The following is a 27,630-nucleotide window of genomic DNA, read 5'->3' as shown; positions in this document are numbered from 1 at the left end:
CATACTCAGTGGAGAAAGCATTCTGACAATGCCCATTTATCAGGAGCAGTCAAGGTATAGAAACTCAACGGGGTCTTGTGGCTCAGGCGTTAGGGATACCAGCCCTAGAAGGACTAAGCCATTGTGTATTGCTATGTATTGAGCCTCCTTCCAGGTGGCAAACAGCTGCACCTTTTTATAAATCTTCAAAAATAAATTTGAAGTGCTTGCTTTCAGCCAATAAGTGTTATATTTAATTGAACCATTCTGCGAATGTTATAGCTCAGACACCCAGAAAGGTGGTGAATATTTATTATATTTGTTTTGTGTTTCCACTGGTCAGCAGAATAATGAAATTCCTTAACTACTTCTCTTTAACTTGCCTGAAGAAAGCACGGTATGTTGCTAAATCGCTTTTCACTAGCCCTGCCGAGAAACAACTTTAATCCTTGTTAGAAAATTGCAGAGTCTGGGCCTGACAAAGAGCTCATGCCTGGCGCATTGTGAGCGCTGGGAGCGGGGCGAGGGGAGCCCTTTACAGCTGCGTGCCTCCAGCCCGTCTGAGCTGGACTATTTAGGCCAGGAGGTTTGTCAATTCCTCCTGACAATGGAACGAGTTTTTCAGTGCCTGTAGCTGCGCCGAGCCCCGTTGGGGATCAATGCTGGCCATTCAAGCTGCACCCTCTTTCATTGCTTTGGTTTGTTAATTTAAGACTAAAGGTCTGCTGAGGGGGTTTAGGGTGTTTAAGAAAGCTGATGAACTGTTTAAGAAATCTGATGAACTGAGAGCGTTTATAGCCCTGGTGTGGCAACTATTGGCACTGAGGGAGCTGTGTCCTTGTTGACCCTCTTGTTATTAAAAATGCACAAGTGCTGCGCTTCTCAATATTTCAACACTCTTTCATTGTCAATACCACCTTCTGAGCCCTTCAGCTTGTTGCTTGCTCTAAAGATCTTCTTAGATTGGGTTTGAAAACTTCACCTTAAACACTAGATTAGACTGATGTTCTGTTTTCCGTGCTCCTGTTGATTTGTTGAACCTTCCCAGGGCTGGAAAGCAAGTAGCAGCTTGATGGGGAGACGGGCTGCTAATATGATTTACCAGTGTACAGTCATGCACAATAAGTGTGAATAAATACAAGGGTCTCACAGAGTCAACCCCAGCCTTTCCTTTTCTCTTATTTTTTACTTTGAAAGAGGTATCTCAGGAAAATGAAGTGAGTAATGCATGCCCTTACAGGAGCTGGATGGGCTGTGAATAAGGAGACAGGAGGAAATAGAGAGGCAAACATTTTTGTTAAAGTGGTTGGCTGCTGTTATCTGCTGATTTGGAAAAAATGTATAATAAACACTTACTGCTTTACTCTTGCATAGACACCAGCAAAGAATGTGGCAGTAGTAGTACCAAATAATGAGATCTGCAAGAGATGCATTGTCCTTTCACTGCTATTGTTACTAATGGGAAAGGTACTTTTTCTTAAAACTGGTTAAAAGCAATTGTTGTTGTTGTTGTTGTTGCTGCTGTTTTAACCGGGTAATCTCAGGACAATTATCCAATCACTGAAGTTTTGGGGTTTGCAATAGGTTCCCATCAGTCACAAGAGATCCATCCCTGCCTCTCTAACCTGCTCATGGTTGTCAAAATGTATGGCCTTGAATTCTCTGAGAGGAATCTGCAGTGCTGTGCTTTTTAACAGACTCAAAAAGAAGTTATAGGGAAATATTTATTTTCTTGTTATGGAGTCCAGTAGATTTAAGTTTATGCAGCTTCAGCCTATACTAAGTCCTCAAAACTAGTGGATACAAGACCAATCATTAACAAGAGTCCTACCTTCAAGTACCACTGGGAGAATTCTACAAATATACTGCATGTGATTTTTATTAAAAATACTGTTAAAAAACAAAAATACTTTTTTTTTTAATAAAACAGCAGTCATATTTTTTCTGAACAAGAGGTGTTGACAGAAGAGGAAGTATTGTAGTATTATTTCACAATCACTAAATTAAACATTTGTACTGAAAGTTTAATGCATCAAAGCTAGTCAGGACAACATATTATATTGCTTTCATTCATAATGTTGAGTAGAGAATTCATTTCCTTCAATGTTTTAGCTTTGTTTTCAGTGTATGTAAGAATATCACAGGTATGTAAAGTCAAAGTTTTATCGCATCCATCTTAAATTAAGTTTCCTGGTTGGTCTTTAAAACATTTTGCCAGAAAACTGGAGCAGTCTATTGTCAGTAATCTGTCACTGTTCACTATTGTTGCATGGGAAAGTCAGTCTCAGAATTTTCAATCCTGTCTGTAGGTTGCTTGTCTGAGCAAGTTTGAGCCCGTTCTGTGTTCTACTTGATACAAACAAAATACATAACAGATGCATTACTGGAGAATATCAGTTTTCAAAAAGCTCCCCTAGCAAAATAGTTCTCTTTTTCAGGATTGTGTTTACAATGAAAAACAGTAGGGTCTGAATGATAATATAATTTCTTGGCTTATTGCATTTGGGTAGAATGTTTCATGTAAGGATTTTTATGTTTATTTAAATCAGTAGAGTTCCCCAATTAATAAGCACAATTGCATTTAATTTTCTAGACATCTGTATAGATACAACACCTGTCATATAATTTACCACTTAGCAACAAATCTGTCACATTAAAAATATTTTGCAGATACTTACAAAGGAAATCAATACCAGCATTCATGTTAGGGATGAAATAATGTAAATAGGATAAGAATGTCATTCAGTGATCTAAAACCAGTATTTTATGAATATCTAATCAGTCCCACAATTTAGTGAACAAATCAAACTACTTTTATGAAATTTGCAGCTGTCTGCCTTTTCTGTGCTGCATTTTTTCCTGTCTGTAAAATAGTAAATTAATAGGAGAAACTCTAAAAAGTAAAAGTAATTTCTTTTCAGTGACTTATAATTAAAATATAATTTAGCACATACAAAAAATAAACAGAAGAACTATTATATGAATATCTAATTTCAAACTTCTCTTAAAACTGATAGTTATAATGTGATGAGACTGTTCCCTGTAAGGAAAAGGCATTTGTAGTTATTTACTGTATGTATTGCGAGCTTTTTACAGAGAGCTACATTTTGATGGAAGAATTATATTTCCTTCTTTTGTTATATCCAGTAGCAAATAATTTGTCTTCATATTTTCAGTATGTATTTTATTTTATTTTTTCATGTGGAGGTGGATAATGAGACATGTTAGATACTTCCTTTGAATTACTCTCTCAAAATATACCTTGCCTAACATGCTGCATTTTTAAATATGCATGATTTGCTCTCTTTGCATATCTCTGTATCTTACAAAGACACAGGAAATTATATTAGAAAAGAATTTAAGCCTCTTTCTTGAGGGAAAAGAGACTAGAAACACAGCTATGACACAAACTCTTTTAATCTCTCACTGTTAAAATGATAAAAAAAATCTCTTCTTTTTTACAGTTTGACTAAATGACATCTGGTTGTGATTTTACAGGAGGGGGGAAAAATGCTACAACTATATTTAGTAAAATCTCTTCTAATCCAGTTAATGTGAAAGAACTATTACAGTAGCTATTTGGAACTGAGCATTTTTTTACAGTAACATAGACTCCAACAGCAGAGGGCTTATTCTTAACCCATCCATTTGTGAAGTGTTGAGTGAAAACATACCCATGCCTAAGACATAAAAAGGAAATAAGGTAGGCTGTAATTATAATTACTAATTAATGTAAATCAAAACCTTAATATGGTTATTTTGAGAAGGGTGGAGTAGTGTTTTGATCATATTTAAAAACAGTTTCCAGGGATTTTTGATATTTTTTTATTTAATGATGAAGTAATAAAAAAAATAAAATAAAAAGTTTCTTTTTTATTTTTCTGGTACTGTTTTCTTGTCTGGATTGAAAAATCTAGTTATTGTAAATTCTCTCTCAAGATAGCCTACCTGCTTCTATCCTGGCTGTTTCAGCTGTCAATTCTCTCCTGTAATTGTATCTTTAATATCCATTCTCACTGACAGATAACAAAGTGCATAACGCTATTTTGCTTGAATATGTTGCAACTGAAAGATAAAATGGCACGTGCTAATTCATGTAAAGAATGGTTTAGGTCAAGTTATTTGATTTCCTACTGACCCATGCAATTCTCATAACAGGAAATTATATCATTGTTGACTTCAAGTGCTGATCTGTGATCATTTCAAAGTGTTTCATTACCTCTCATTACCAAATCTGTTAAATGAATACTGCAGGGTTATTTAGTGGTGTTTGTTGTTGGTTTTTTTTTTCCTTCTTTTCAGCAATGGTATAGCAACTCCATGAAAGTCATAAGCATGTGGTTGGCTGACAGATTAGATGTTCAGCTTCACATCTACCAGCTGAAGACTCTCATCAAGATAGTGAAGGTAAATAAAATATGTTTGCATTATACTGCATAGTACAGAGAGAAAAGTAATAAAGTAAGAACATGGATGATCAACCCAAAACTTAAAAAATGTGTGGGTTTAGGTTGGGATTTTGTCCCCCCACAGTTGTAGCAAATTCCAGGAGTAAAATAACTTACTGAAACCCTTAATGTTAATTATATGTGCAATTGGATTTGTTATATATTCTAGATTTGGGGACAATTAAAATAGTTCCAAGGATTTTTGCAGCTAGCTGTACAGCATTGCTGTATGAATATTCTTACTAAATTATTATTTGTCTTGTTACTGATTTTTTGTTGTACCTGAATAATTTTAATAGTGTTCCTTCTCCATTTTCCCCCTACTTCTAAAAATAGGAACTATTTTGGTTTTTGTGCACATGTAATTACTGGGCTTAATTGAAAACAGTTTTCAATGTATTAAATAACATTTTCTAATGTTTCATACTCAGGGATAAGTAATAAGAGAAATACAAATCCCTTCTCTTCAGTCCTCAGTCATTTACATTGGCTAAGGTCAAAAGCTTCCAAGCAGAGTGTAACATGCCTTGCAATAGGCAATTATGGGTTAGCCTACCATAAAAGAAAGTTTGCTCCTAACTCCCTTTCAGATTGTAGTTGATACCCTTATGGAAGAGACAGAAAACCATTTCAGATTTTTTTCCTTTTAATTCTGTCTTGTTTAACTTTGGACATTCTTGTTATCTGTAAAAATGTGGAATAAGAAACACCTGTTGTCAGTGGTGACCTTGATTTCTTTAAAAAAATTTCTCATTAAGTTCGTGCAAGACTATAAAGTCAGAAGCCTTTTAATTCTTGGTCACTGGAATTGCAACTGCAGCTTTCAGGATTCACTAGCAAAAAGGAATAGAACAGAGGGAAATGCAAGAAAACAGTCATAATAATGATGGCTCCCTGGAACACCCAAGCTTAGCTTTTCTGGTTTTGACCTTAACTGATTTCTCTGGGAGCAGGATGTGGCTTTTAAGTTGATTGTGTGCCCAAATGACAAAAGCAGTTTGCTGTTCCTTGTTAAAATGAATGGCTCTTGGGAAAAGCTTAAAGCTATTCTCAAATGAAAATGGTTTGGGTTGGAAGGGTCCTTAAATATTACCTAGTTCCAACCCCTCTGCCATGGGCAGGGACACCTCTCACTAGACCAGGCTGCTCAAAGCTCCACCCAGACTGGCCTTGAAGACTTCCAGAGATGGGGCATCTGTAACTTAATCTGGGCAGCCTGTTCCAGTGCCTCACCACCCTCACAGGAAAGACTTTTACAAATGTCAAATCTAAACATACTCTCAGTTTGAATCCATTCCCTCTTGTTCTCACTCCATGCCCTTGTAAAAAGTCCCTTTCCGAGGTAGCTATCATCCTCTGAGGAAGAAGATAGCTACCATGTTAGAGGATCTAAAACCTGTGCCCCATGAGATCTGAGAATGGGCAGGCTAAATTGTACAAGAGAAGTATCACCAGGCAGATTAAAGGATACTCCTACAAAACTGAATTTCAGGTGAATGGGCAGCACTGCCAACCTACCTTCCCTCTGCCACCTGGCAGGTTGGTTAGCCTTGTTCAAAAGGGGGAGGCTCCTGCTGGAGGTGGGGACACTGCTGCTGGCAGGGGCCTTTCTGTGCCATACGTGTACCTGGTTTGCTCTGTGTAAATTCCAACTGTGTTATTCCATGGCACCTTCTGTGGATATTAAAGACTGAAGAAGATTATGTCAATCAAATTGGTTCTGGAAAACAGAAAATTTTGGTGGGTGAACATAAAACTGGTAAAACAGGAACTCAGCAGACAGGAATCTGCTGGGAAATACAAAACAGTGGTTCAAGAAGAGTATCGTAAAAAACTTTTCCTGCTGTAGCCCAGCTGCAGAGAGATGTGGGGAAGCACAGTTCCTCCAAAATAGAGTGAATGAATGCATTTTTGTGTTTGCTTTAGAAAAAAAAAATAAATAAACAAATGAAACCAAGGAAAAAAAAGCACACAAAAAAACCCTTAGGAAGCTATTTTGCTCCTGTTGCCTCTTAAAAAATATTAAAAAAAAAATAATAATAAAAACAGCAATAAAACCCCAAATAAGTAGGAGGTCATTTTTGAAGGACACAGGATGAGTAAGAGAAATATAATTCTTTCAGACCTGGATGCAACAAGAGTAGTGGCCTCATAAAGAAAGCCTAGAAGAAGAAACATTGTTCCCTTTATTCTCTTTAAAGGCTTATGATGGCATAAAGGTTTCATTAGATGTCTGAGACACGTGCAGAGGGATGTGACTAAAGAAGGGTCAAGGACCAAGAAAGTTAGGGAGAAATGAAAAATTAAGCTTGGAAGTGAACATTATTATCCTGCAAAACTATGTCAAGAGAAGAGCAATGTCTGAACCCCAGAGTGCTGGCCTGAGAATGGGAAGAATACAATGTAAAAGTGAAGGAAATTGCTGTAGGACCTGTTCACAGCATCAAAGCAAATTGAAAGCACAGTGTTATAAAAAGGGAATGCAATGGTGACACTTGAAAAAGACCAGGCAGGGTACTCGCAGGAGTGTGTGAGCAAAACATAAGCTGCATCCATTGACTCTGACGTTGACCTGTGAAAGTCAAATAAATCTGTCACAGGATTTCAAACATGGTTTAAATAATCATCATAGTAGCAGAAAAAAAATCTCCCAACTGAAATGTTACCCATTTTGAAAGTAGTCTTTTGCAGTTCTCTGAAGTTTTGAGTGAAATCTTTTCTTTCTCTAAGGGTTGTACGTGGTCTCCTCCTCAGGCAAAGGAATGGGCCTGATAGCCCTTAATTATCTTCCATTTTCTTTTCCCCGTATTCTCTTCCAAAACATTGAGAATTTGTAGTGGTAGCATACACAAAACAAGAAACTACCTAGATCAACTTGTCCTTTTTAAGCCTTTAAGGGTAACATCAGGAAAGATTATTTCAAATGTGTTACAATTTAAGAATAAAGTACATAGGTGATTTTTCCATGTGCTTACTTGAACACAGCATTAATGAATAAAACAATTCCACTCAGAATTCTTACATGATGGAAAAACAAAGAAAGAAAGGATGAATACCAGGGAAACAAAATCTTTTTAAATGAAAAAAAAGAGTAGATGCAAATCAAGATGTAGAGACTTAGAATGTAAATTAACTAGGTAGTCACCTCAGAAATTCTGACACTGCATAGCATAGATCATAATCTGCATTCATTTTAAGAGTATATATATTATAATGTAATTATAATCATTATTTTCCCACATTTGGCATAGAAATGTCTAGAGGAATATAAATAAAATTGCACTATGGCGAAGAAGTTAGGCATTTACATTTTCTGTGAAATGACAGAACTGAACTACCTGTAGCCAGATTCACATTTCAATAGGTATTTAGAAAAATTCTCAGCTGGTGTCTTATTGAATAAATGAAAGAAATGGAAGTTACCGAGAAATCAGCAGTTAGAGTATGCTGCAGCACAAAATACAATCTCTTAAAGGAATGACCATCAAATTAGAATCTCTAGAGTTTGTAGAAATCTCAGAAACAAAACTAAGACCGCAAAATCGTTATCAAGGCAGGTCCTTCACCTGTAGGAGGAATAAACCTGTGCCCCTGGCATGCTAGAAATGGCCAGTGTTTAGTGAAAGAGTACTGAGAGAGTACTTGCTGGAGAGACTTGCTGGAGTCCAGTTGAGGATGTTTTGCTTTTGCCACAGAAAACCTACCGAGACTTCAGGCTGCAAGGCGTGATGGAGGGGACGCTGAACAGCAAAACCTACGACACCGTGCACAGCCGGCTGACCGTGGAGGAAGCCACGGTCTCGGTCACGGATGCAGGAGGACTTCAGGGCATTACAATGAAAGACAGTGACGAGGAGGAGGGATGATTTTATTTCACAAAGCATTCAGAGCTGGGGGGTGATGGTCTGAGGGTGGGATTTATCTTTGCCTTGGGGTTTTTTGGCAACTTGTCCTTGTAATTGCTTTTATAGTTTTGCCTTATGATATCGGTGCAGAAATGTAATTTGCTCCATTAAAAAAAGAAAGTAAGATTATCAGAGGAAAAGTGCCAAGGACTTTTTGAGACTAATGGTTGTAGCATATTTATAGCTTTGCTTAGGGCTGCAAGAACACTGGCATGGAGTTTGAGTTCCACTTGTGATTACATTTCTTTCCCTTATGTTTGCTACTGTTCATTCTTGTATCTCCATCTGATATTGATGTCCTGTGCAGAAACAAGGTGTGTGTCTTACTTAAAACATAACTATACAGGAAATCATCCTTGGAATGAGTCAATGCCCTAGGTTAAAAAAAAAAAAAATTCAGGATTACAATTTGTTCACCTCTTTTTGTGCTTAATTTTACATCATTATGTGATGTGCATTAAAAATTTTAATCTTGGTTCTTTGTATATTGAGGTCGGTATATAAGCAGAAGAACTTCAAGGATAGCCAAACACATACAAACTGCTTAGGAGTGCCGTGTCTATTCATTTTGCAAGTTTAAAGATATCTCATCCTGTTGGATGTCAGTAAGCTTGCCATCTATGTTTGTATTTCTGTGAAAATTTTCAGGCAATAAGAACACATTTTGTTGTGGCCATTTATGTATCTACCCAAGTTTGTATAGAATTCTACAATTAAAAGATGTTTTCAGTATTTCAAACAATTTGAACCATTGTATGATTCCTCATGAGAATGAGGGTTTTGAATTATTTCATTGACATAGTGATTTGTAGCAAATACGTTTCTTTTATAGAGAAGATATATATAGCAAACAAGTACCCAAGGACACAATGCCTTGATAAAGGAAAAAAGCAAACAAAAATCTCTCAGTAGCAGATGAACAGACAGGGCCCACTGCCTGCTTTGTGATACCCTCAGGATGAACTAGAAAGAACTCAAATTTTCATCAGTCAAAACCCACACAGCTTATAAAAACACAGCAGCCTTTTTTTGATGTTTGTTTTGTGGGAGCGTGACTAATTCCTGAGTTTATGTACACAAAACCAGAAAAAACACAAATGACACCCAGAGAAGTAATAATAGGTTACCAAGGTCCTTGTTGAGCCATAGCATTATACCTGAGGGACTTCACTGAGGAACTGGTGTGGGTTTACAAGGTTGATGTGAGGTTTCTGTGCAAGAACAGTCTGTAGGATTTCAGGGTTCTATTGCAAGCATGCAGGGCTGCAGGAACTGAGAATGAGAGCTGCGGGGAAAAGTGGCTTTCAGCACACTTGGAAGCTTAGCCAAGGAGGGAAGGGCAAGTTACACTTCTCCTGGGTATCTACAGAGAAAGCCTAAGTGACAACTTCTTTCTGTGGCAAACCAGCCTAATCATCCCATGAGCTGAGGTGAATTCATCTACAAGGAAGAGCTGGGAGTTGCTAAGGTAGACCATCTCTGCTGGGCTGAAGGAGGCACAGGGAAGCCAAGCATTATTTTTCCCTATTGCCAGGCTGCTAGATGGCTGATTCAGTTTTTGATAGCAGTAAAATAATTGTATATTCCTTTCCTGTCATTTGTCCTAGTTGTGCTCGTGTGTGGAAGCTGAAGATGCTTGAAGGGCCATCTGGGGCTCTGGCTGAGACCCAGCCTTGGTAAGGGATAACCTGGGCAGGAGCTGCAGGCTCAGCCCCAGCCTGGCTGGGCAGACAGCAGGGTCTGAGGAAGCCAGGCTGTCCAATGTAACACCCATCTCCTAAACCCAGTGAAGCAGAGAGATCAGTGTCAGGCACAGAGGGAGTTTCAGCTCTGCAAAAGTCTCCCTGCTTCTCCTCTCCCCATCCTGACATTCCTTAGACCCAGCAGAGGTACCTGTGGAGAGGCCAGGTGTGAGGAGGCAAAGGCAGGTATCACTTAAGTGGCCCTGCAGTGCTTGCCAAGGCCTCCTACTGAAGAGTTGTGCCAGATCTGTGCAGGACTTTCACCAGAAGACATTAGATTTTTGAGCTTCCAAGGTGACACAAGAGTAGGAAGCAAAATCCAAATTGACCACTATCCTTATCAAGCCACTAACAGAGTATAGAGCTGGAGTGGGACCTAGGAGCACCAGGACAGAAGTGCCTGTCACCAGCACAACCCAGGAGGTATGTGATGGGTCTGTCTCCTTCCACAGAGAGTGACCTGGCACTATCCTCTCTGCCCAGCCCTGCTATCCAAAAGCCCTGGGGAAACAGTGATTGCACTTGCCTCCCCTTGGGGCCTTTCCTCTGTCCCAAGCTGCCCCCATGCCAAGAAGGATTTCCTGATGAGGCAAACAACTCTCCCTATCAATTTGGATGATTACAGAGTAGGTTATATTAATTTCACCTGTCAGGTCCTCAAGAGGCTGTAGGCCATCATGGTCCTGATGGGCTTCACCTGAGACCCCCCCAGCCACAGCCTCTGTCCAGGGACTCGGTCTCAGCTCTGTTCAGGGCGGCTAGTCTCTGCCCCAGTGATGGAAGAATGCTGGATTCGCACCTCAGCTACAGCCCCCATGTACTTGTTTATGGGCCCTGTTTGTCTAGAACCTGATCCAGAGATTGACTTCAGAGCTTTCTGACCATCACAAACATGTTAATGATCTCTGAGTTGCCACCACCTCTTCCCCTGCTCTGCTCCCTGGCTGGGTGTGGTGGGACTGGCCCTGACTGGTGGGGCCTTGTCCAGGCACCCAGGGGAGTCCCCCCAGCTCCCTATGCCTTAGGGAGCAGTTAATCCTGTCTACATCCTGACATATTTTTTTTAAAAAATAAGGAAAAACCCACCTGAACAAGACAGGACTATGACTTTTTGTGGCTTGAAGTGGGCCCGAGTTACTCAAATTTCAAAAAGTATTATACCCAGACACACCATATATCAAGCACTTTGCTATGCAATTTCTTCTGCTTGCAGTACTTGCAAGATATAGTTGTCAGAAAGAGAGAGATGAGTAAGGAAATGCTAAACGAACAAACAAAAAACCCAAAACAAAGATGATGAGAATTACAAAAAAAAACAAACAAAAAAAAACAAACAAACAAACAAAAAAAAACAGATTATGTAACCATGAAGAAGTTTCAAGATGTTTGGGGAAGAAATTAACTCAGTCACAAAGTACAGGATTGTTAAAGACACAGCGCAGCAGACTTCAATGGATGACAGGTACAGAAAAGACAGTGCTTCAGATGTCCTTTAATTTCTTCCAAATGCAACTCATTTTTTTAGTACCTAGATTTGTGAAACCGTGAACCAACACGATGCTTGAGAAGGCCAGAGAGTACAGCGTGACAGCTCCAGCGTTAGGCACCGTCGCCTCCAGCAGCCAGGGCAGTGCCCGGTGAGGGAGCGCGCAGGGGCCGCCTCTACATCCCAGCTTGGGCTGTGTTTAAGCGAGGCTGTGTGCCCGTCCCGAGCGGGCAGCATCCCCGCTCGCTGTGAGCCTTCGGGCGAGGCAAACAGCGCCGCGCTCTCCCGGGGCTCCGCGGGGACCTCCGCTCTCCCTACGCCGGCGCGGGGTGCAGAGAGCCCTTCGGAAAGAGGCAGGAGCGGCCTCGTTTAATTCATTTCCCCTGAGTCTCAGTGGTACAAACGGGGCTTTAGCAGCCGAATCAGAAGTCACGCCAGGTGCGCGCCGCCGCTGCGAGCGCTGCTCGGGGCCGGGACCGGGAAGCGATGCTCGCAGCTCTCCCGCCGCCGGGCAAAGGGCGCTGGAGCCAAGAGCTCGCTGCTCTCGGCTGTCGCTTACCCCAGAGGCGATAGGCAAGGCAGCGGCTGGGGGAGCCCAGCGGCGGCAGGGCGACGCTGGGGCACTGAGCTTCCCAGCTGCAGATGAGCACGGCCGCCGGCCCGGGCCGCGCCCTTTGAGCCCGCACCGGCGGGTCCGACATCTGAGACCGGCGCTGGTAGAGCGACCCCTCCCTTTAACCCCGACCCGGAGCGGAGGGCAGCCCCCGGCGCAGGAACCGGCTTTGGAGGAGAAGCCGAGGGAGAGGGCGAGTGGCTCCCGGGCACCGCTGCTCATGGAAGGCGCCCAGCGGAACGCCCTCCCTTCCTCCCTCCTTGGCCCTGTGGACACGGCACCCACAACAGCGCTTCCTGGGCTCCCGGGGGGTCTTGGTCAGGTGCCGGGTGTTTTCAGGTTTTGGGAATTCCTCCTGAGACCCACCAGACCCCGGCGCAGAGGGCGGGCCGGGCACCAGTGTCAGCTTCGGCGTGGGCAGCAAGTGCGGCTCCACGAGGGACGAGGCGATCAGCGCGGGGGCCGGGGAGCGAGTGTAAGGCTGTGGGGCGGGTTCCTGCCCAGGGAATGCTCCTCAGGCACCCCAGGGGGGCTGAGTCAGATGTCTGACTGTCAGCATGGGAGCACGGCAGCGGCGGGGCAGTCGGGGAGCGGGCGGGAGCGGGGCTCCCTCTGTGCCAAAGGGACGGAACCCGGGACGCCTCTGGGAGCCGCAGAGACACCACGGCCGACCTCCCTCCGGCACGGCCAGACTTGGCTTTAACGGCGACTGGGGGGAAAATGCAGCTAAACAAACAGAAAAATCAATCGCACACACGCCAAAAGTTTGTTTTCGGCCTTAGCAGATGCATTGTCGTGTCGCGCCCACCTCTTCCTCCTTCCCCCTCACTTCCGAGGGTGGCTCAGCTGTCCCCTGTGTCTGCTCCCGGGTAGGGGCGCCGAGCTCCGTCCGCTGCGACAGAGCACGACTGCTACTTTCCCTCTTACGTTCACCTTTCTCACTCGTCTTCTCCCGCTCTCTCAGCAGCGGCACATCGAAACGGGTCCCGCCATAAACGAGCGGGGTTTTGTCCCGCTCCGTGTCCGGCAGACACCTTCCTGTCGCCATGGCGAGCCCGGCGTATCCCGGTGCCGGAATACTGCACACGGGCCCCCACACAGCGACCGGCTCTTCGCTTTGCTCCAGGTTACCTCCCAATACACCGACAGCAAATGGAAACAAAAAATAAGTTAATTGCTCCTGATCCTATTCAGGAATCTTAAAAATAAATAGCTTCCCCCAGCCAAAGAGCGCAAGGCGTTCATTTAGCAGTAACGGGACTAAACATTTGTTGAACTGGGAAAGGAACAAATGAGAAAGTGTCATTCATGGCTCCAGCTGCCGCTGGCCTCTCCCAGCCACTTCCACCAAGGGCCCTTTGGAGTTGATGACACCGCCGGGTCCCCTCACAGGCGGACTGATTAGATTAGACGTGATAGCTGCAGCCCACGTTCGGAGCTGGCACACTTAGTCAAATCGCTCGCATGAATTACGGGAGGGCCGGAAGCGCTGCTTTAGAGGGTCACTTGTAATTTCGTTTATATGTGATTAAAGGCTTTATACATGAAAAGGCTTAATTTGCACCAGTTTGGTTTTCCATTTAGGGGGGTCTGTACGAAATGTACTGTACTGCCAAACTTTGTTTTACCTCCGGGAGCACTTGTATTTTGCGGGGCAGCGTTAAATGTTTTTCTTTTGTGATGGATTCGGTTACAAATAGCAATACTTTATTATTTTGCTTGCGGTGGAACTGCTACAGAAGGACGCCAACACGCCGTCACTGTACGGGAAAATTACACATAGTTTCGGAAGGTATATACACGCACGCACGCACATATTTCTATTACTTTCTTCCACTGGAAAAATGATCAATGGAGAAAACGCCGAAGTGTTACAACTTCAAAGCTGGGAAAGGCCAAGCGCCTTTGCCCACGCTCCAGAACCTGGGGCTGCTGCGAGGTGGGCTCGGGAACGGGAGCCGGGGCCGGGGCCGGGGCCGGGTGGGCCAGGGAGCCGCGGCCACCCCAGCAGCCGGGCGGGGGGCGGTAGCAGCAGATTCCCACCCTAAAGGATGGGGTCGGGATCTCCCCCAGCGCCGGGTGATGACAAACTCTGAGGGCGGCTGGTCCACTTCCCCCCGCTGTAACTCTCCCGTTCATATTTTTTACTTCCCTTCAAAAATACAGTAAAGGACAAGTTCTGAGTAGGAATGAACAGCGGCATCCCTCCAGCACCGCAGCAGCCAGGGGCTGGTTCCGAACTGTACCAAGCCAGGGACACCGCGTTCCGCGTTGCGGGCTGTGCGGGCGGTGGCGCTGCGGCTGGGGGAGCGCGGCGTCCCTCGTGTCGGGGTAAATCACCTCTTCAAAAATCCGGCGGTTCGGGAGGGACCGTCTGGGACTGAAGCGTAGCGAGAGCAAACCCAAGCTTTAGCAGCGGATCCCAACAGTGTCACTATTAACGACGACAATCACAAGAGTAATAACCGTTATCAGGGTCTGTCCAGCCGCCGTCGAGCCCGCTGATGTCGTGGCCAGAAGGATGTTTTGTGACCTCCCTGGCTCCCTGCACGCTTGGGCTGCCCAGAGGCGTCCCGGAGCCAGGAGGAATGCTGCCGTCCCTATTCGTACCCGGCCTTGGGGAGCCAGCTCCGGGCGCACGGGGGGAGCAGCTCCCTTGGGCAGGAGGGTTACGGTAAAATACTCCCAGGAAAATATTAATACAAGCAACAGAAGGTTAGCGGAGTTATTATCCTTTTCAATTCATTTTTTACTTAAAAACGCAATGGAATTATTCATTTTATTAAGGAGGAAGAAATTAAAGATTAGGCTCTAAGGCGGTATTTTACCTCCCTCTAATCGCCTCTGGGATCGGATTGAAGTAATCCTGACGACGAGATGAATTCGCTGGTGACTCGGATTTTGAGTGCATGTAGAGATACGTTATGATAATAATGCAAGTGAGCAATATCAAGAACATACCTTAGGAACGAATGAAACACAAAGCCGATTACGGGGAAAAAGAGAACAGCAGCTTTCCCGGGCAGAGCACGAAATCAACTCGAGGCAAAACTTTTGCCCTTAATTTCTGCGATGGTTTGTAACTGCGGGAGGCCGGCGGGCAGGCTCCTTCCCCCGCCAGCCCCTTCAACTGGGACTCGGTACGTGCTGCCAGCCTGGAGGGAGCCCGGGGCCGCCGTGCTCCCCCGATAGAAACCGGCCGAGAAGTTCCTTACTGCCCCTTTCAGAGGCTGTAAATCTCTCTGCCCCGGGAAAAACGCCAGCACGAGTGCAGGATATTTGCCGCTCGGCAGATATGTAAAACTTAAAAAAAGATGCGGTCCGAGAGCAAGGCGAAGCTCAGGACAGGACTAATAGGATACATCGAGGTTGATTTTAGTGATTTTATCTATATTGCGGGCAACAGCAACACCCAGCAAGGCTCCATCTCTGAGATAGAAGACGATGACGTCCCCTCGCCCCCCCGCCCCCAAAAAATTTTGCTTTTAGATCGCTACGGAAAATTTGGCACTTACATAAATTATCGTGAGAGGTACCGAAAGAAAGGGAGATATATTCGTAAGGAAGTACTGAATAATAAAGCTATCGCTTCTTCAAAAGTGCATCTCAATATTGAGTAGACCAGTATAATTGCAATGGCAGGGCTGTAATTGCTGCTTTGGGATATTTACCCTGCTCAAATGACACTACATATTTTACTTTCAAACACTTGTCAAAAAGTCAATCCCAAAAAGACCAGTTAAGAACAAGCTGTTAACATATTAAGTATATGAGATTTGAACCCTCTAAAACCCACTCAACAATAATTCCCTTCTTCAGCACCAATCAAGAGGAAATTTGCCTAGATTGAATTAAATGTAAATTGCTCTGAAGGAGGAAAATCTCCTCTGGCGGACACAAAGTACGAGAGAGAGACACCGACAGTGCGGAGAAGGGGGCAGCCCGAGGCAGCTGCCCCTCACGGCTCTGGGGGGGCCGCCTGCATCCCCCCGCCAGTCCACGATCCTTCCTTCCTCCAGGTAAAAGGCGGGCGGCTGCAACAGCCCGATCCGGGACAGCAATGACGGTCTGAGCGCCCCGACCCATCTGCCGTGGGGAATTGCGGGGGAGAAGAACGTGAGCGGTGCAGCCCCGGTCAGCGGCCCCCCGGGCAGGGGAACGCAGGGAGCAGGGCCGGGGAGGCACGGCGGGTCCCGTCCTTCCTCCGCCTCACGCTTGCCCGCACGGCTGTGTCCATCCCGAGGCCAGCCCCGGCTCCTGTCCCCGCCTGAGCTCCGGGACACGGGAGGGACGGGGCGGACACGGAGGTCGCAGGGAGAGGTGCCCGGGCCACTGCCCGACGTTCGACGTCTGTCCTGGGGACCGCAGGACACTCTCTTCCTCCGTGCCCCGCACGGAGCTCCCGGCTGCGGAGGTACCGTCGTGGAACAGCCGCTGCCTTGCTCTCCTCAAAAGGAGCCGCGGTGGCTTGAGGCCGCAATAGACAGGTCACAGCTTCGGGGACAAGGATGCCTGCCTCCATCCCTCCTTCCGTCTCCCCATCTCTCTCTCCCTTTCTCCCTGGGCCCCAGCCCTTCCTCCCTGCTCTCACTCCTCGCAGGACGGCTGTCCCGGGCCGGCGGCTGCGGGGCAGACACTGCCATGTGCCTGTTCCAGGGCTGGAACCCGAGCTGTGGGGTCGGGCCTCCCTGCCTCGCTGGAGGCTTCTCTCCATCAGCAAACCCGAGGCCTCCTGCCTCTCTCCCGCTGCGCCGAGAAGGGCAGTGCTGGACCTCTGATACGGGAACTGCTGCATGGGTCCCTGCGCTGAGGCCGCGGCCTGGCCGCTCGCTGCCGGGGGCGGCGGGATGGACGGACCCTCGCTGTCTCCCGGCTCTTATTGCGGTAGCGGCTCCTCAGCCACCAGCCGAGTGAGCCCCAGGCCGGCGGGAGGAACGGGACCTTGTCCTGACCCGAACTGTCCCGTGGTGGGGTGGGCGGGAACACAGAAAGCCCCGTACCCACTGCTGCCCCTCTCATCTCCCCAGGCACCCCGCTTCGCTGACAGGACGAACACCCGAACAGGGCCGTCAAGCTTCTATTAAATACATGGGGATTGCATCTGTTTAGGTGCATATGTATCTATAAACAGTGTGTGAGCTGTATATTTCTTCGTGTATCTGTGCCAGCCCAGAGTTTTCGGTATTTGTGCTGTGAGTGTATTCTGTAAGGACACAGAAGCTATATTTAGCGTATATGCAGGCTACATATGTATATATCTACAAAAATATAGAAATATATCAGTAATGCTTCGGATTTAAAAGGCACTCCTTCCTACCTCCTTTTTCTTCTCCTCCCCTGCCCCAGGTTTTGAGTCATCCTTTTGCTCCCAAGCACTCGCTCCATTTGGCCCGGGATGTTCCTGCATCCCCACGCGCTGGTCTCGCCGTCTGCTTGTTGCAAGTCCCCCGCTTATTTGTCTACCGTGTTTTCCAAAAGCTCACCGCCACCTGACCTTGTTCTTTAAAGCAGTGAGCAGTCCCAGGAGCAGTCCCAGGAGCAGAGCAGCCATTTCCCTCCCTCCCTCAGACACACACACGTACGCACGCACAAAGAGAGCTCGGGCTGGAAAGTGGCAAGGAAACAAACAGCTTCCCCTCCAGCCGCTTCTTCTGCAGCACCTTGTTTGACAAACACCCTGGCGCTTGCCCTTGAATTGGGTTTCACATCCCTATTTAGCACTTGGACAATGATTTTAGATGATGTCATTTAAAGCCAAACAAGAAAATTGATCTCGGATTTGCTTGGCCTCTAAAGCCTGGTTAAGCAGATTGCAAATAATAATAATAAAAAGCGAGAGGGAGGGAGGCAGAGGGGAGAGAGGCGAGAAGGAGGGAGGGCCACCTCCTTCCCTGGGCGGGGGAGGCGCGGGCGCCAATGAAAAGTAGCCGCTTGCTGGGGGGGAAAAACTTTTCCTGTTGACTGTTGGAAGCGAATTGAGCAATTATCTAGTTTACCTTCTCCTCTTGGAAGTTAACGATTGGCGAGATCTTGGCTGCGTTATTGACACAACACTTTCTATTGATAGAAATAAGTAGCGATTGTCCCGAGTCATTGGTGCGCCAAAGTAAACTGTGATGGGCTGGCATGAGTCCACTGGACTGAGAAGGCTGGTTCCGCCGGCGGAGGCTGTGGTGATGGTGGCAGCGGCAATGCCGGTCTCCCTCCTCGCAGATCAGTAACAAGAAAAGAGGCAGAGAAAGTGAAAGAGAGAGAGAGGGGAGAGAGGAAAAAAAAAAGGAAAAAAAAAAAAAAAGAGGCGTCTACCAGAGCGACTCAAACCGGGAGAACAAATGCAGTTCAGCCATGGACAATAGTGGCAACCACACGGCGACCAAAATCCTAGCGACTCCTCCGTCCAGAGAAAGCCTGTCTGCCAGGAGCAACATGATCAGCACGCCCAAGCCACTCGCCTTCTCCATTGAGCGCATCATGGCGCGGACTCCAGAGCCGCGCTCCATCCCCGTCCCGCAGCTCCTCCATGGCTCCGTGGCCAAAGGCGACCCCAAGCATCCGCTGCACCTCAACTCCTCCATCCCCTGCATGATCCCCTTTGTCCCGGTGGCGTACGATACCCTGCCCAAAGCAGCGGTGGCTGGAGCGGAACCCAGGAAGGCTCACTTAGAGTCCTCTTCCTCGCCCTCCTTTAGCTGCGGCGATCTCTTGAACTGTGCCCTGAGTTTGAAAGGAGATTTCCCCCGCGATGCCCTGCCCTTGCAGCAGTACAAACTGGTAAGACCCCGAGTGGTCAATCACTCCTCCTTCCACGCCATGGGAGCCCTGTGCTATTTCAACCGAGGCGACAGCCCCTGTCACCCGTCCTCCAGTGTCAACATCCACCCGGTGGCTTCTTATTTCCTCAGCTCTCCCTTGCACCCGCAGCCCAAGGCTTACCTGGCGGAGCGGAACAAGCTGGTGCTACCGACCGTGGACAAGTACTCGGCGGGGGTGGCCTTCAAGGACTTATCGCAGGCTCAGTTGCAGCACTACATGAAAGAAAGCGCTCAGATCCTCTCGGAAAAAATCGCCTATAAGACGTCGGAGTTCAGCCGCGGCTCCCCGAGCAGCAAGCCCAAAGTTTTCACGTGTGAAGTTTGTGGAAAGGCAAGTAGCACCGTAGCCCGCCTCCCTTCCCCAGCCTCCTGTCCCTGTCCGTCTTCCCGCCGGCTGTCTGTCGCTTGCTTGATTTTTAAACGACGGCTCCCCCTTGGCACTCTCGCCTTCTAATCGCAATTTTATTTTATTTTATTGTCTCCTTTCTCTTTCAAGGTATTTAATGCACATTATAATTTAACGCGCCATATGCCAGTGCACACGGGAGCCAGACCCTTTGTTTGCAAAGTTTGCGGGAAGGGCTTCAGACAGGCGAGCACGCTCTGCCGGCACAAGATCATCCACACCCAGGTGAGCCCATCCCCTGTCCCTTCCTCCCTGCCCGAGGGTTTCCACTCACGTTTTTGGGGGAGCTCCGAAGCAGCGGCGCGGGGGGGCGGCCAGCCCGCAGCCGCGGCGACATTTCGTTTGTCCCGAGCGCGGTGGGTTCGGCGGGGTGCCCGCACCGGCACCGGCGGGCCGTCAACTGAACACACAGAACTCCACAAATCGGCTCATAAAATCCCGCTACACAGAACACAGAACCCTCAGGACAGCCAACAAGCCGTGACTTGGTGTTTGTTTCCTTCCAGGAAAAGCCACACAAGTGCAACCAGTGCGGCAAAGCTTTTAACCGGAGCTCGACCCTGAACACGCACACGCGAATACACGCCGGCTATAAACCATTTGTCTGTGAATTTTGTGGCAAAGGATTTCACCAGAAAGGTACCAGTCTCCAGCACCCTCTCTCCTCCCCGGCTTCCCCCTCCCCAAGCCAGGTCAAGTGTCGGGACAATTTGCGACAGGGAGAGTGGTGGAGAGTTAATTTTGTGTTCAAGTTTTATTATTAGATATTGAGGGTAATTTTAAGTTTAGATAGCTCCGACACATGTCTTGCCCCACGACGCGGGGCAGAGGTCTCTGTTCGGGGGAACGGCGGGGCAGTCGTTCTGCTAGAAGTGTCTGTTCTCCCTTCACCGCAACATGCTGCTTCCAGCGCGGTTCGGCAAACGAATTCTCCTCGTATTTCCCCTTCCAAATACAAGAATTTAGCTACTTTTTCTTCCTGGGTTGCTGTGAAGTCTAAACCCCGGGGTTGTATTTCCGCAATTGTCGTGATTTTGGTTTATTCGATCCTTTCTTTGTCGTCTGTTAAGTGTAACAGCCGCGGGGAGGATGGAGAGAAGGCGGGAGGTTTGCGGTCGTTTCATCCTAAAGCCGAACTCTGGTGATGGGACAGAGCTCGGGTGTTTATTTTATTTTTCTTGTCTTTTCATTGTCCGTCTTTGAAATCCAGGTCCATTAGCCTTTCTTTTCTCATTCCCAGGCAATTACAAAAACCACAAGCTGACTCACAGCGGGGAGAAGCAGTTCAAGTGCAATATCTGCAACAAGGCTTTTCACCAGGTGTACAATCTGACCTTCCACATGCACACCCACAACGACAAGAAGCCCTTCACCTGCCCCACCTGCGGCAAAGGCTTCTGCAGGAACTTTGACCTCAAGAAGCACGTCCGTAAGCTGCATGACAGCGCCCTGGGACTGCCCCGGGCCCCCGCCGAGCTGGGGGGGCCGGAGCCGCCGGCCCCGCCCGGGGCGCTGCTGCAGGGCCCGCCGCCGCTGCAGCCGTGAGGGGCGGCCCCGGCCCCGCCGAGCGAGCCCCAGCGCCTCCTTGCATGCACCTGTTAAGCGGTTTTGTGTATTATGCTCTATATCGCCACTAACGTTAATGGGACTGATTGTTTCCTATTTTTTTTTTTTACTTTTTCCTTTGTTCTTTACAGACTACTTTTTTTGTTGTCGTTGCATCTCAGGTGGAGAGATGGTTAAAACAAAACAAAACAAAACACAAAAACAAAAAGCGCCAAGCCAATTTCTGCTGTATTTATTTGGGAAACTGTATTACTCGAGCCGGGAATGCTGCACCACTTTAATTATTTCGATGTATATATATATTCCCCTTGTGTTGATCCTGCCCTGCCTCCGCTGTCTGCTGGTTATCCTACCCTTCTTGGTTCCCTCCTCTCCCTCTCCCCCTGAATATCGTATCTATATGGACACAACTGTTCTCTATGTACGGATTTGAATTTCGCATTGATTCTTGCACGTGGAGAGAAAAAAAAAAAAAAAAAAAAAGAATTCGTTGACCTGATGGAAATAAACCTTTGCCAAGGAGTGACTGCGGCGGCCGGGGCTGCGGCGCGGACGGGCGGGAGGGGAGCGCGGCGTTGGCGCTGCCGCACGGCAAAGCTCTCCTCGCCCTTGCCAAAACACTGAAGCAACCGCTAAAGACTTTAATTAAGAGGGGTAATTAGTTCGAATTGATCAAAGCAGGGTTGTTATGTTATTAGCTGCTCAGCAGCCTCTGCCAAGCCGAGCCTTGAAAGCGAAGCCCGCCCGTCGGTGGGGGCCTGAGGAGCGGCGGGAGGGGGTCTGGGATTATCCCGCTCCCGGGGTAACCGGACCGGGCACGGAAGATGGGTGCTACCCTCGAGCAGGGCAGGCAGGCCCCGCTCGGCTCCCTCTGCCCTCTCAGGGCTGTGCCCACCGCCCCCCTTCAGGCTCGGGGCTTCTTTTCGGGCAGGGGCCGGGCCGTGCTCCACGCCGGGGTCGGGCCGAGGACGGCCAGGCGGGGCGGTCGGGGGACAGGCGGAGGGTGTCCCACGGCCCCTGGGGATTTGCCCCGCTCGGGGAACCTGTCAGGAGCGCTCGTGGGTCTGCCCCAGGGTGAGCCCTGCGAGAACGGGTGGTGTGACATCCCAGGTCTCGCCCAGATCCTGTACACCTGGAGCTCTCCCAGGGTTTCGGCTTTTGGCGAAGGGCGAGGCGCCGTGGTGACAGTCGTAGCTAACGCGTTACACCAAGAGAGGGATATCGCCTTACTGGCGGCGCTCCCGCCGCCCCCCGGCAGTGCCCGCATCCAGCAGGTGCTGTCCCCGGGCTGGGGCCGGCGGCTCTGCCAGCACCGTGCGCCTTTGAAAGCGCTGAGAGGGGAAGTGCATCCCTCGCCTTTCACACGTGTCAGATTACCGCGGTAAACTCCCGGGCAGGCGGCTCTGCGTGTAAAAAGCAAAGCAACAGGTCAGAGCCACGGCGCGGGCAGACCTGCGGCACCCCGGCAGGGCCCAGCCGCTCGGGGCTCTGCTTTTCCCCCGCTCCAGGGGAGAAGTGTCGCATGGTTTGGGTGCGGGGTCCTCGGTACAGCCGCAAGAAGCGCTGGCTGCAGAGGCGTGGGCCTCCCTCTGCGCGTCTCCTCTTCGGAGACCTTGGGGAAAACTTCGGGGAAATTGGGGAGACCCCTGCGGCAGCAGAGGCAGGAAGAAGGGGAGTTGAGACAGCCTTGAAATGACCTCGGGTAAACTAGAATTCGGGATGAAGCAGGGCGGAGAGGAGAGGCTCCTGCAGATAGAGCAAGTGTCCTTTGAGGATCTGGCCCTATGGACAGTTCTCTTCAGCTTGGCTCGGATCCCGGGACTAGAAGAGTGTCATTCTGGCTTCCACACAGATAAATTCCTCCTAGATCAGGTGGCTGCAGTGTGCTGCTAGTTCAAAGGAAAACTTTTGTGACATGTAATGAAAGGCAAGGAGTCCCAAAGATCCCACTGATTTGATGCTGGTGTGCCATTCCTCTGAGGCTCAGCTCTGAGGCTAAGCAGGAAACATTTCAAAGCAGAAGCCCAGCTTGCTTTCTTATCTGAGCAGAAGTCCAGCTTGTGTTTCTTATTGCTGAGCAAGTGTGATAGTCCAAGGTACTGAAACCTTGCTAAATATCATAATTTTACTAATATTTAAACTGGTTCAAAACTATTCAAGCACCATAGAAATATTGAAGCAGTGCTAAAAATATTTTATATCATGACAAAGAGATATGAATGTAAATATATAGTAAAACAAAAGGAGAATATAATCTGTCCACCTTGTGATGAGCACATAACATCAGCTTCAAATCACATACATGAGGCCTGAAGATACTACTGGAGATTATGAGCATTGGTTACCCAGATGTCTGTGCTCAATTTTTGTTTCTTCAGATTATTTTCCAGATGCCAGGAGAAACGAGGGCTCAGTCCTCCCCATGCAGAAGCTGTATTTTCTCCCATTTTTATCAGTAGAGGAGAGAGAATTTCCAGTGTTGCTTTACCACAAACCATCTGCATGTTTATAGAAAATAATTGGATTTGTTTGCCTTTTCTCCCTTAAAAGATCTTCAGTAACTGCATAATCTGGATTCTTCTATGTCTTCCTGGTGAAGAACAATATTTTGCTAAGGAACACGCATTGCATGCAGGGGTGCATGTAGAAATGAGGCACTCCAGCTTTATTCCAAGGTGAAGCAGAGAAAGCCAGTGATGAGCATAGATAAGCATTTCTCTTCCTAGATATCTCAGAGTAAACGCTACTGATGTGGGACTTCACATGGAGATGAGGACAGCTCATTTGTTATTTCACTGTATAAAACATTGTTTGTGTCAAAGACTGGTATTAATTCATGTCTTGGAAGGCCTGCACAGAATTACCTTTCATTTCCTCTCTTTCAAGATTAATCTCAGGTCAAGCAAATTTCTAGTTAATGGTCAGAGGCAATTCAAAGCTGGTGAAATCATCATGAGAGGCAAAAGCTATAATTTTATGTATATCCAAAGTGTAGAACTATTAACTGCTCTCCTTACTACAGACATTTTTTTTAAATGTTAATAATTTTGACAGGAGAAATGGAGCCATCTGTGCCTAAAGGAAAGTTTATATGTTCCCATTTCTGTGCCAATCAGCATCACTGCCATATGATGTGTATACTGTGTGACAACTGGTCAGCCCCATTCTACCAGTCCCTCATGGATGCTGGGAGAAGAGCCTTGGTGTGTCTGGATCTGCTCAAATCCAGAGCTGCAGAGCTGAGCATTGGCATCCTGACACCAGTGTAGCCCACCGCCCACCAACCACAGCAGCTTCACTGCACGCTGAATGAAAGGCAGGCAAGACTGGTCCTATGGGACCCTGGAGCAGAAAGCCCTTGAGGAGGAGGAGCTGTTGCCCTCCACCTTCATCTCCAGCCAGGACTTCTCAGATGGGACTGAATTTCTTCTGTGCTTCTCAGATACTACAGTTTTGTCAGCATGTGCCAATACTGAAAGTGTTATGTTTCTGAAAGAGCTACCAGAATTACCAAAGCTGTTGTATATTGTTGTGGAAATAAAATAGAGCACAGCAGGATCTTCTCACAGCATCCAAGTTCCTTCTGAAGCTGAAATGGTATTGACTTTGTTTTGCTAGTGCTTTATTCATGATCAGACATTTCTCAACAGCAGAAAAAATTCTCCCCCCCCCCCAAAAAAAGGAAAAAAAGAACAAAGATATTAGTAAAAATGTTTGTGGGTTTTTCTTGTTGGGGTGGGGGGTTAGGAAGGTGTGACTGCGTGTTTTTGTTTTTTACAAAAAATCCATGCATGCCAAAACGTAAACTAAATCCACAGCTTTTTAATAGCTTCCAAAATAATTCTCTGCTTCATGGGAAATTATATAGAAATCCAGCATATCTCAAAGTACCCAAAATGAATACTGGATAGTATTAGTCAAGGAAGTATTTTAAAAATATTTTTTATGATTTTTAATCACTTTTTCCTCCCAGTCTTTACAAATACAGTGGTGAAAATTGAGAGATTAAACAAAATTCAACAAATTCATCCAGAGCCATCTCAAATGAAGGCATGTTGGTCACAGCTTAGTACCAGAACAGTTTATTTGGACAGTGCTTGACAACTAGCAATTAGAAAATGCTCCTAGCTCTCCATGCCTCCTCTGCCATACTTAGAATGGGACAGTCACCATTTTGTTCTTTGGAGCTTGGTACAGGAAAAAGGGACCTAATTTGCTCTTGGGGTTTTGTCATGTTAATACCAGATAGTTATAACTCTTTAATTATGTAAATCTTTCCACCCATGCTCTGTTTAGCTGCCAGTTTGCTCAGGTATCATCCTCACGGAGGGAGAATTGTGTAGTACCCTGCTGGGAACTGTAGCAGTAACTATTTAATGGTAACTCCCATATCTCCCATGAAAGTAGTGGTGGTAGCTCCAGCCCCACTCCATGCTGGGTCCCCTTCTCTCCCTGGCCCAAGGGTTCAGGCTGCATGACTTTTGGATGATCACTCAGGGGCTGCACAGCACGCTGTGACCCTCTGCAGCACATGGCTGTACTCACCCTGTGAGTTTGCAGAAAATCTTTTCCTTCAGTAATCTGCAACTCCTGAAACAATACAAAAGTTCTCTTTTTAAAACTTCTCGTTGTATTATGAAGTACCAACTGTGTCTATCTTTTGTCTTCCTTTGAAACTTCCATGGAAGTTATTTAATGGCTTCACTGTTCAGTCACTGTTGTAGTGAAATCCTTGCCTATTTGATTCGGCACGGTATTAAATCCAATAACCATGCCCATGGAAATACAAAAAAACTCCTCCCTTTTTGTGTTTGGGATGGTTAGTATTTCACCACCATTATTGTGTGAATTCTAAAAAATCATCTTCAGTTACCAATGAATTAAAATACACAGAGAAGTTGCATTTCTGAATTTTTAATAATTATATGACAAATTTACACACAGTATGTTTTATTTTGTGTGGCAAATGGAAGAGCGATACGTTGCAAATGTAAGCCTGAGCATTTATCTGCAACAATACAGGTAAGTTTTTATTTTCAGGGATGGGACTATAAGATTTAGTTGCAGACTGACACAACATGAAAGAGAAACTTTGATTCACAGTACTTTAGCTTATTGGGATTAAATACAACAGATGGCACAAAAAGAAACCTTTTCAAAATATTTCTAAACTCCCTGTCAACCTCTTGATATTACCATGAAACATCTGAAGAGTGTATATCTCCACTTAATAAACCTTGTCTAACTCCGATTTTACAAAAATAACCTTAAACAAGAGCTTTCTTTCTAAACAAAAAATAATGAAAAACTCTTGGACGATAAATGAGTTCAAGTGAATTTTTTTCTGAGCAAGCAAGAATTTGTAAAACAATGTCTGCTGAATAAGTTAAACAAAATCTGAACCACAATTTATTTAGAAAAATATTTAGCTTTATATAAGAAACACCTCAATAAATTGGTTTTTTTTCCTATGTTCACCAGAAAATAAGAAAGAAATGGAAATCTTATTTTCTAACCTAATATATTTTAAAAGGAACAATATATTTTCCCTTAAAACGGGGAATTCAGGAATCACATAAGCATTTGTTCTCTTTTTTTTTGGCAGCAAATACATTAATCTGCATATCATAAACAAAAATGTGTTTTTTAAAACCACTTTTGCTGCTTTAAGTGAATGCTAAAAGCTGAGGGTCAATGGTTGCTTATGTCCAATAACACTACTGCATGAAGAAGGGCAAGAGAGACAGTGAATTTAATTTAGATGACATTTTCAAATTCATGGCACATATTTCAAATTTATCCAGTTTGAAAAGATGCAGTAGCACTGGCTAGAACCTTTAGGTAAAGACCAAAACAAATTCTTAATTACTTTTGTGGGCAACGTGTAATTATTATGATTTCCTATAATTAAGTAATGGAGTGTTTTGATCTGCAGGTTCTAAGAAGCAGAGACACCCTTTGCTACAAACAGTGTTTCTTCTGTTCTGTGGAGTGTGCTGATTCTCACATACCTTTAGAAATGCAGTGTACACTTACATTTTCTTTGTAAAAATATGCAAGGGTTATAACAAGAGCAGAAACTGAGTTACCCCAAAAGAACACTGCCACAAGACAGGCAGCTGTGAGTTCTCATCAATGCAAAACTCATGTTTCTTGAAAAAGCAGTCAGCAATTGTTCTAAATCCTGCCTGATGCTGAATGTTGTTGCACTGCAGACTGACTTGTGACAGATACAGTGTGCAAAGAGCTACTTTAATTTGTGCAAGCAAAGGAGTACAACACAGCCAAATTGCATTTACTAAATTTAACTTACATCTCTCTCTATACTAATTACAGAGGGTGGTACTTTATAAGATTTTAAAAAATAATTTTTTGCAAAAATTTCTTTGACAAATCAGCATTTATATACTGCTGTAGAAGTTTACAAGTAGATGATGACAAAACATAAATACAAAACCTTTCACTATTGGGAGGAATTTTCTCCAAACCAGAGATAACCTGCTTAAGGGCAAGGAAGAGACTGATGAGTTGGGTTCTTGCCTGTGAGGGTCATGCTCGCATTCAAACACCCCTTCTGTTTCTCATGCTTTCAAGCACTTTAGGAGCACCTGTCTTGTATTACTAAATCAGAGTACCTATCCCTGCTTTCCTTGGACTGCTTCTCTTTGCATGA

At 46.1% G+C, this 27,630-nt stretch overlaps 2 protein-coding genes across 9 annotated transcripts in view; both read left to right on the top strand.

Moving 5' to 3' along the window:
* CADPS2 (calcium dependent secretion activator 2) overlaps positions 1–9,065 on the top strand; it is a 284,215-nt gene extending 275,150 nt beyond the window's left edge. For all 8 annotated transcript variants that reach the window (XM_064702731.1, XM_064702734.1, XM_064702728.1 and 5 more), the window contains 2 exons: positions 4,282–4,386; positions 8,123–9,065. In XM_064702731.1, the coding sequence (XP_064558801.1) occupies positions 4,282–4,386; positions 8,123–8,293 (276 nt within the window). In that variant the 3' untranslated portion in view covers positions 8,294–9,065. The remainder of the gene's footprint in view (positions 1–4,281; positions 4,387–8,122) is intronic.
* Positions 9,066–18,128: 9,063 nt separating this feature from the next.
* FEZF1 (FEZ family zinc finger 1) lies at positions 18,129–21,583 on the top strand. The gene is made up of 4 exons (XM_064732613.1): positions 18,129–19,316; positions 19,482–19,616; positions 19,898–20,030; positions 20,632–21,583. Exons 1-4 carry the CDS (start codon positions 18,519–18,521, stop codon positions 20,934–20,936), a joined length of 1,371 nt encoding a protein of 456 aa, XP_064588683.1. The 5' UTR covers positions 18,129–18,518; the 3' UTR covers positions 20,937–21,583.
* Positions 21,584–27,630: the final 6,047 nt, after the last annotated feature.

This window comes from Zonotrichia leucophrys, chromosome 1A, assembly GCF_028769735.1.
Source record: "Zonotrichia leucophrys gambelii isolate GWCS_2022_RI chromosome 1A, RI_Zleu_2.0, whole genome shotgun sequence".
Classification (NCBI taxonomy): domain Eukaryota; kingdom Metazoa; phylum Chordata; class Aves; order Passeriformes; family Passerellidae; genus Zonotrichia; species Zonotrichia leucophrys.
This window is presented reverse-complemented; position numbering and strand designations above follow the sequence as displayed.

Coding starts and splice junctions, on each gene's coding strand:
- FEZF1 (XM_064732613.1), top strand. CDS start 18,519: ATGGACAATAGTGGCAACCACACGGCGACCAAAATCCTAGCGACTCCT. Junction 19,317..19,481: donor CGTGTGAAGTTTGTGGAAAG/GCAAGTAGCACC, acceptor TTCTCTTTCAAG/GTATTTAATGCACATTATAA. Junction 19,617..19,897: donor ACAAGATCATCCACACCCAG/GTGAGCCCATCC, acceptor GTTTCCTTCCAG/GAAAAGCCACACAAGTGCAA.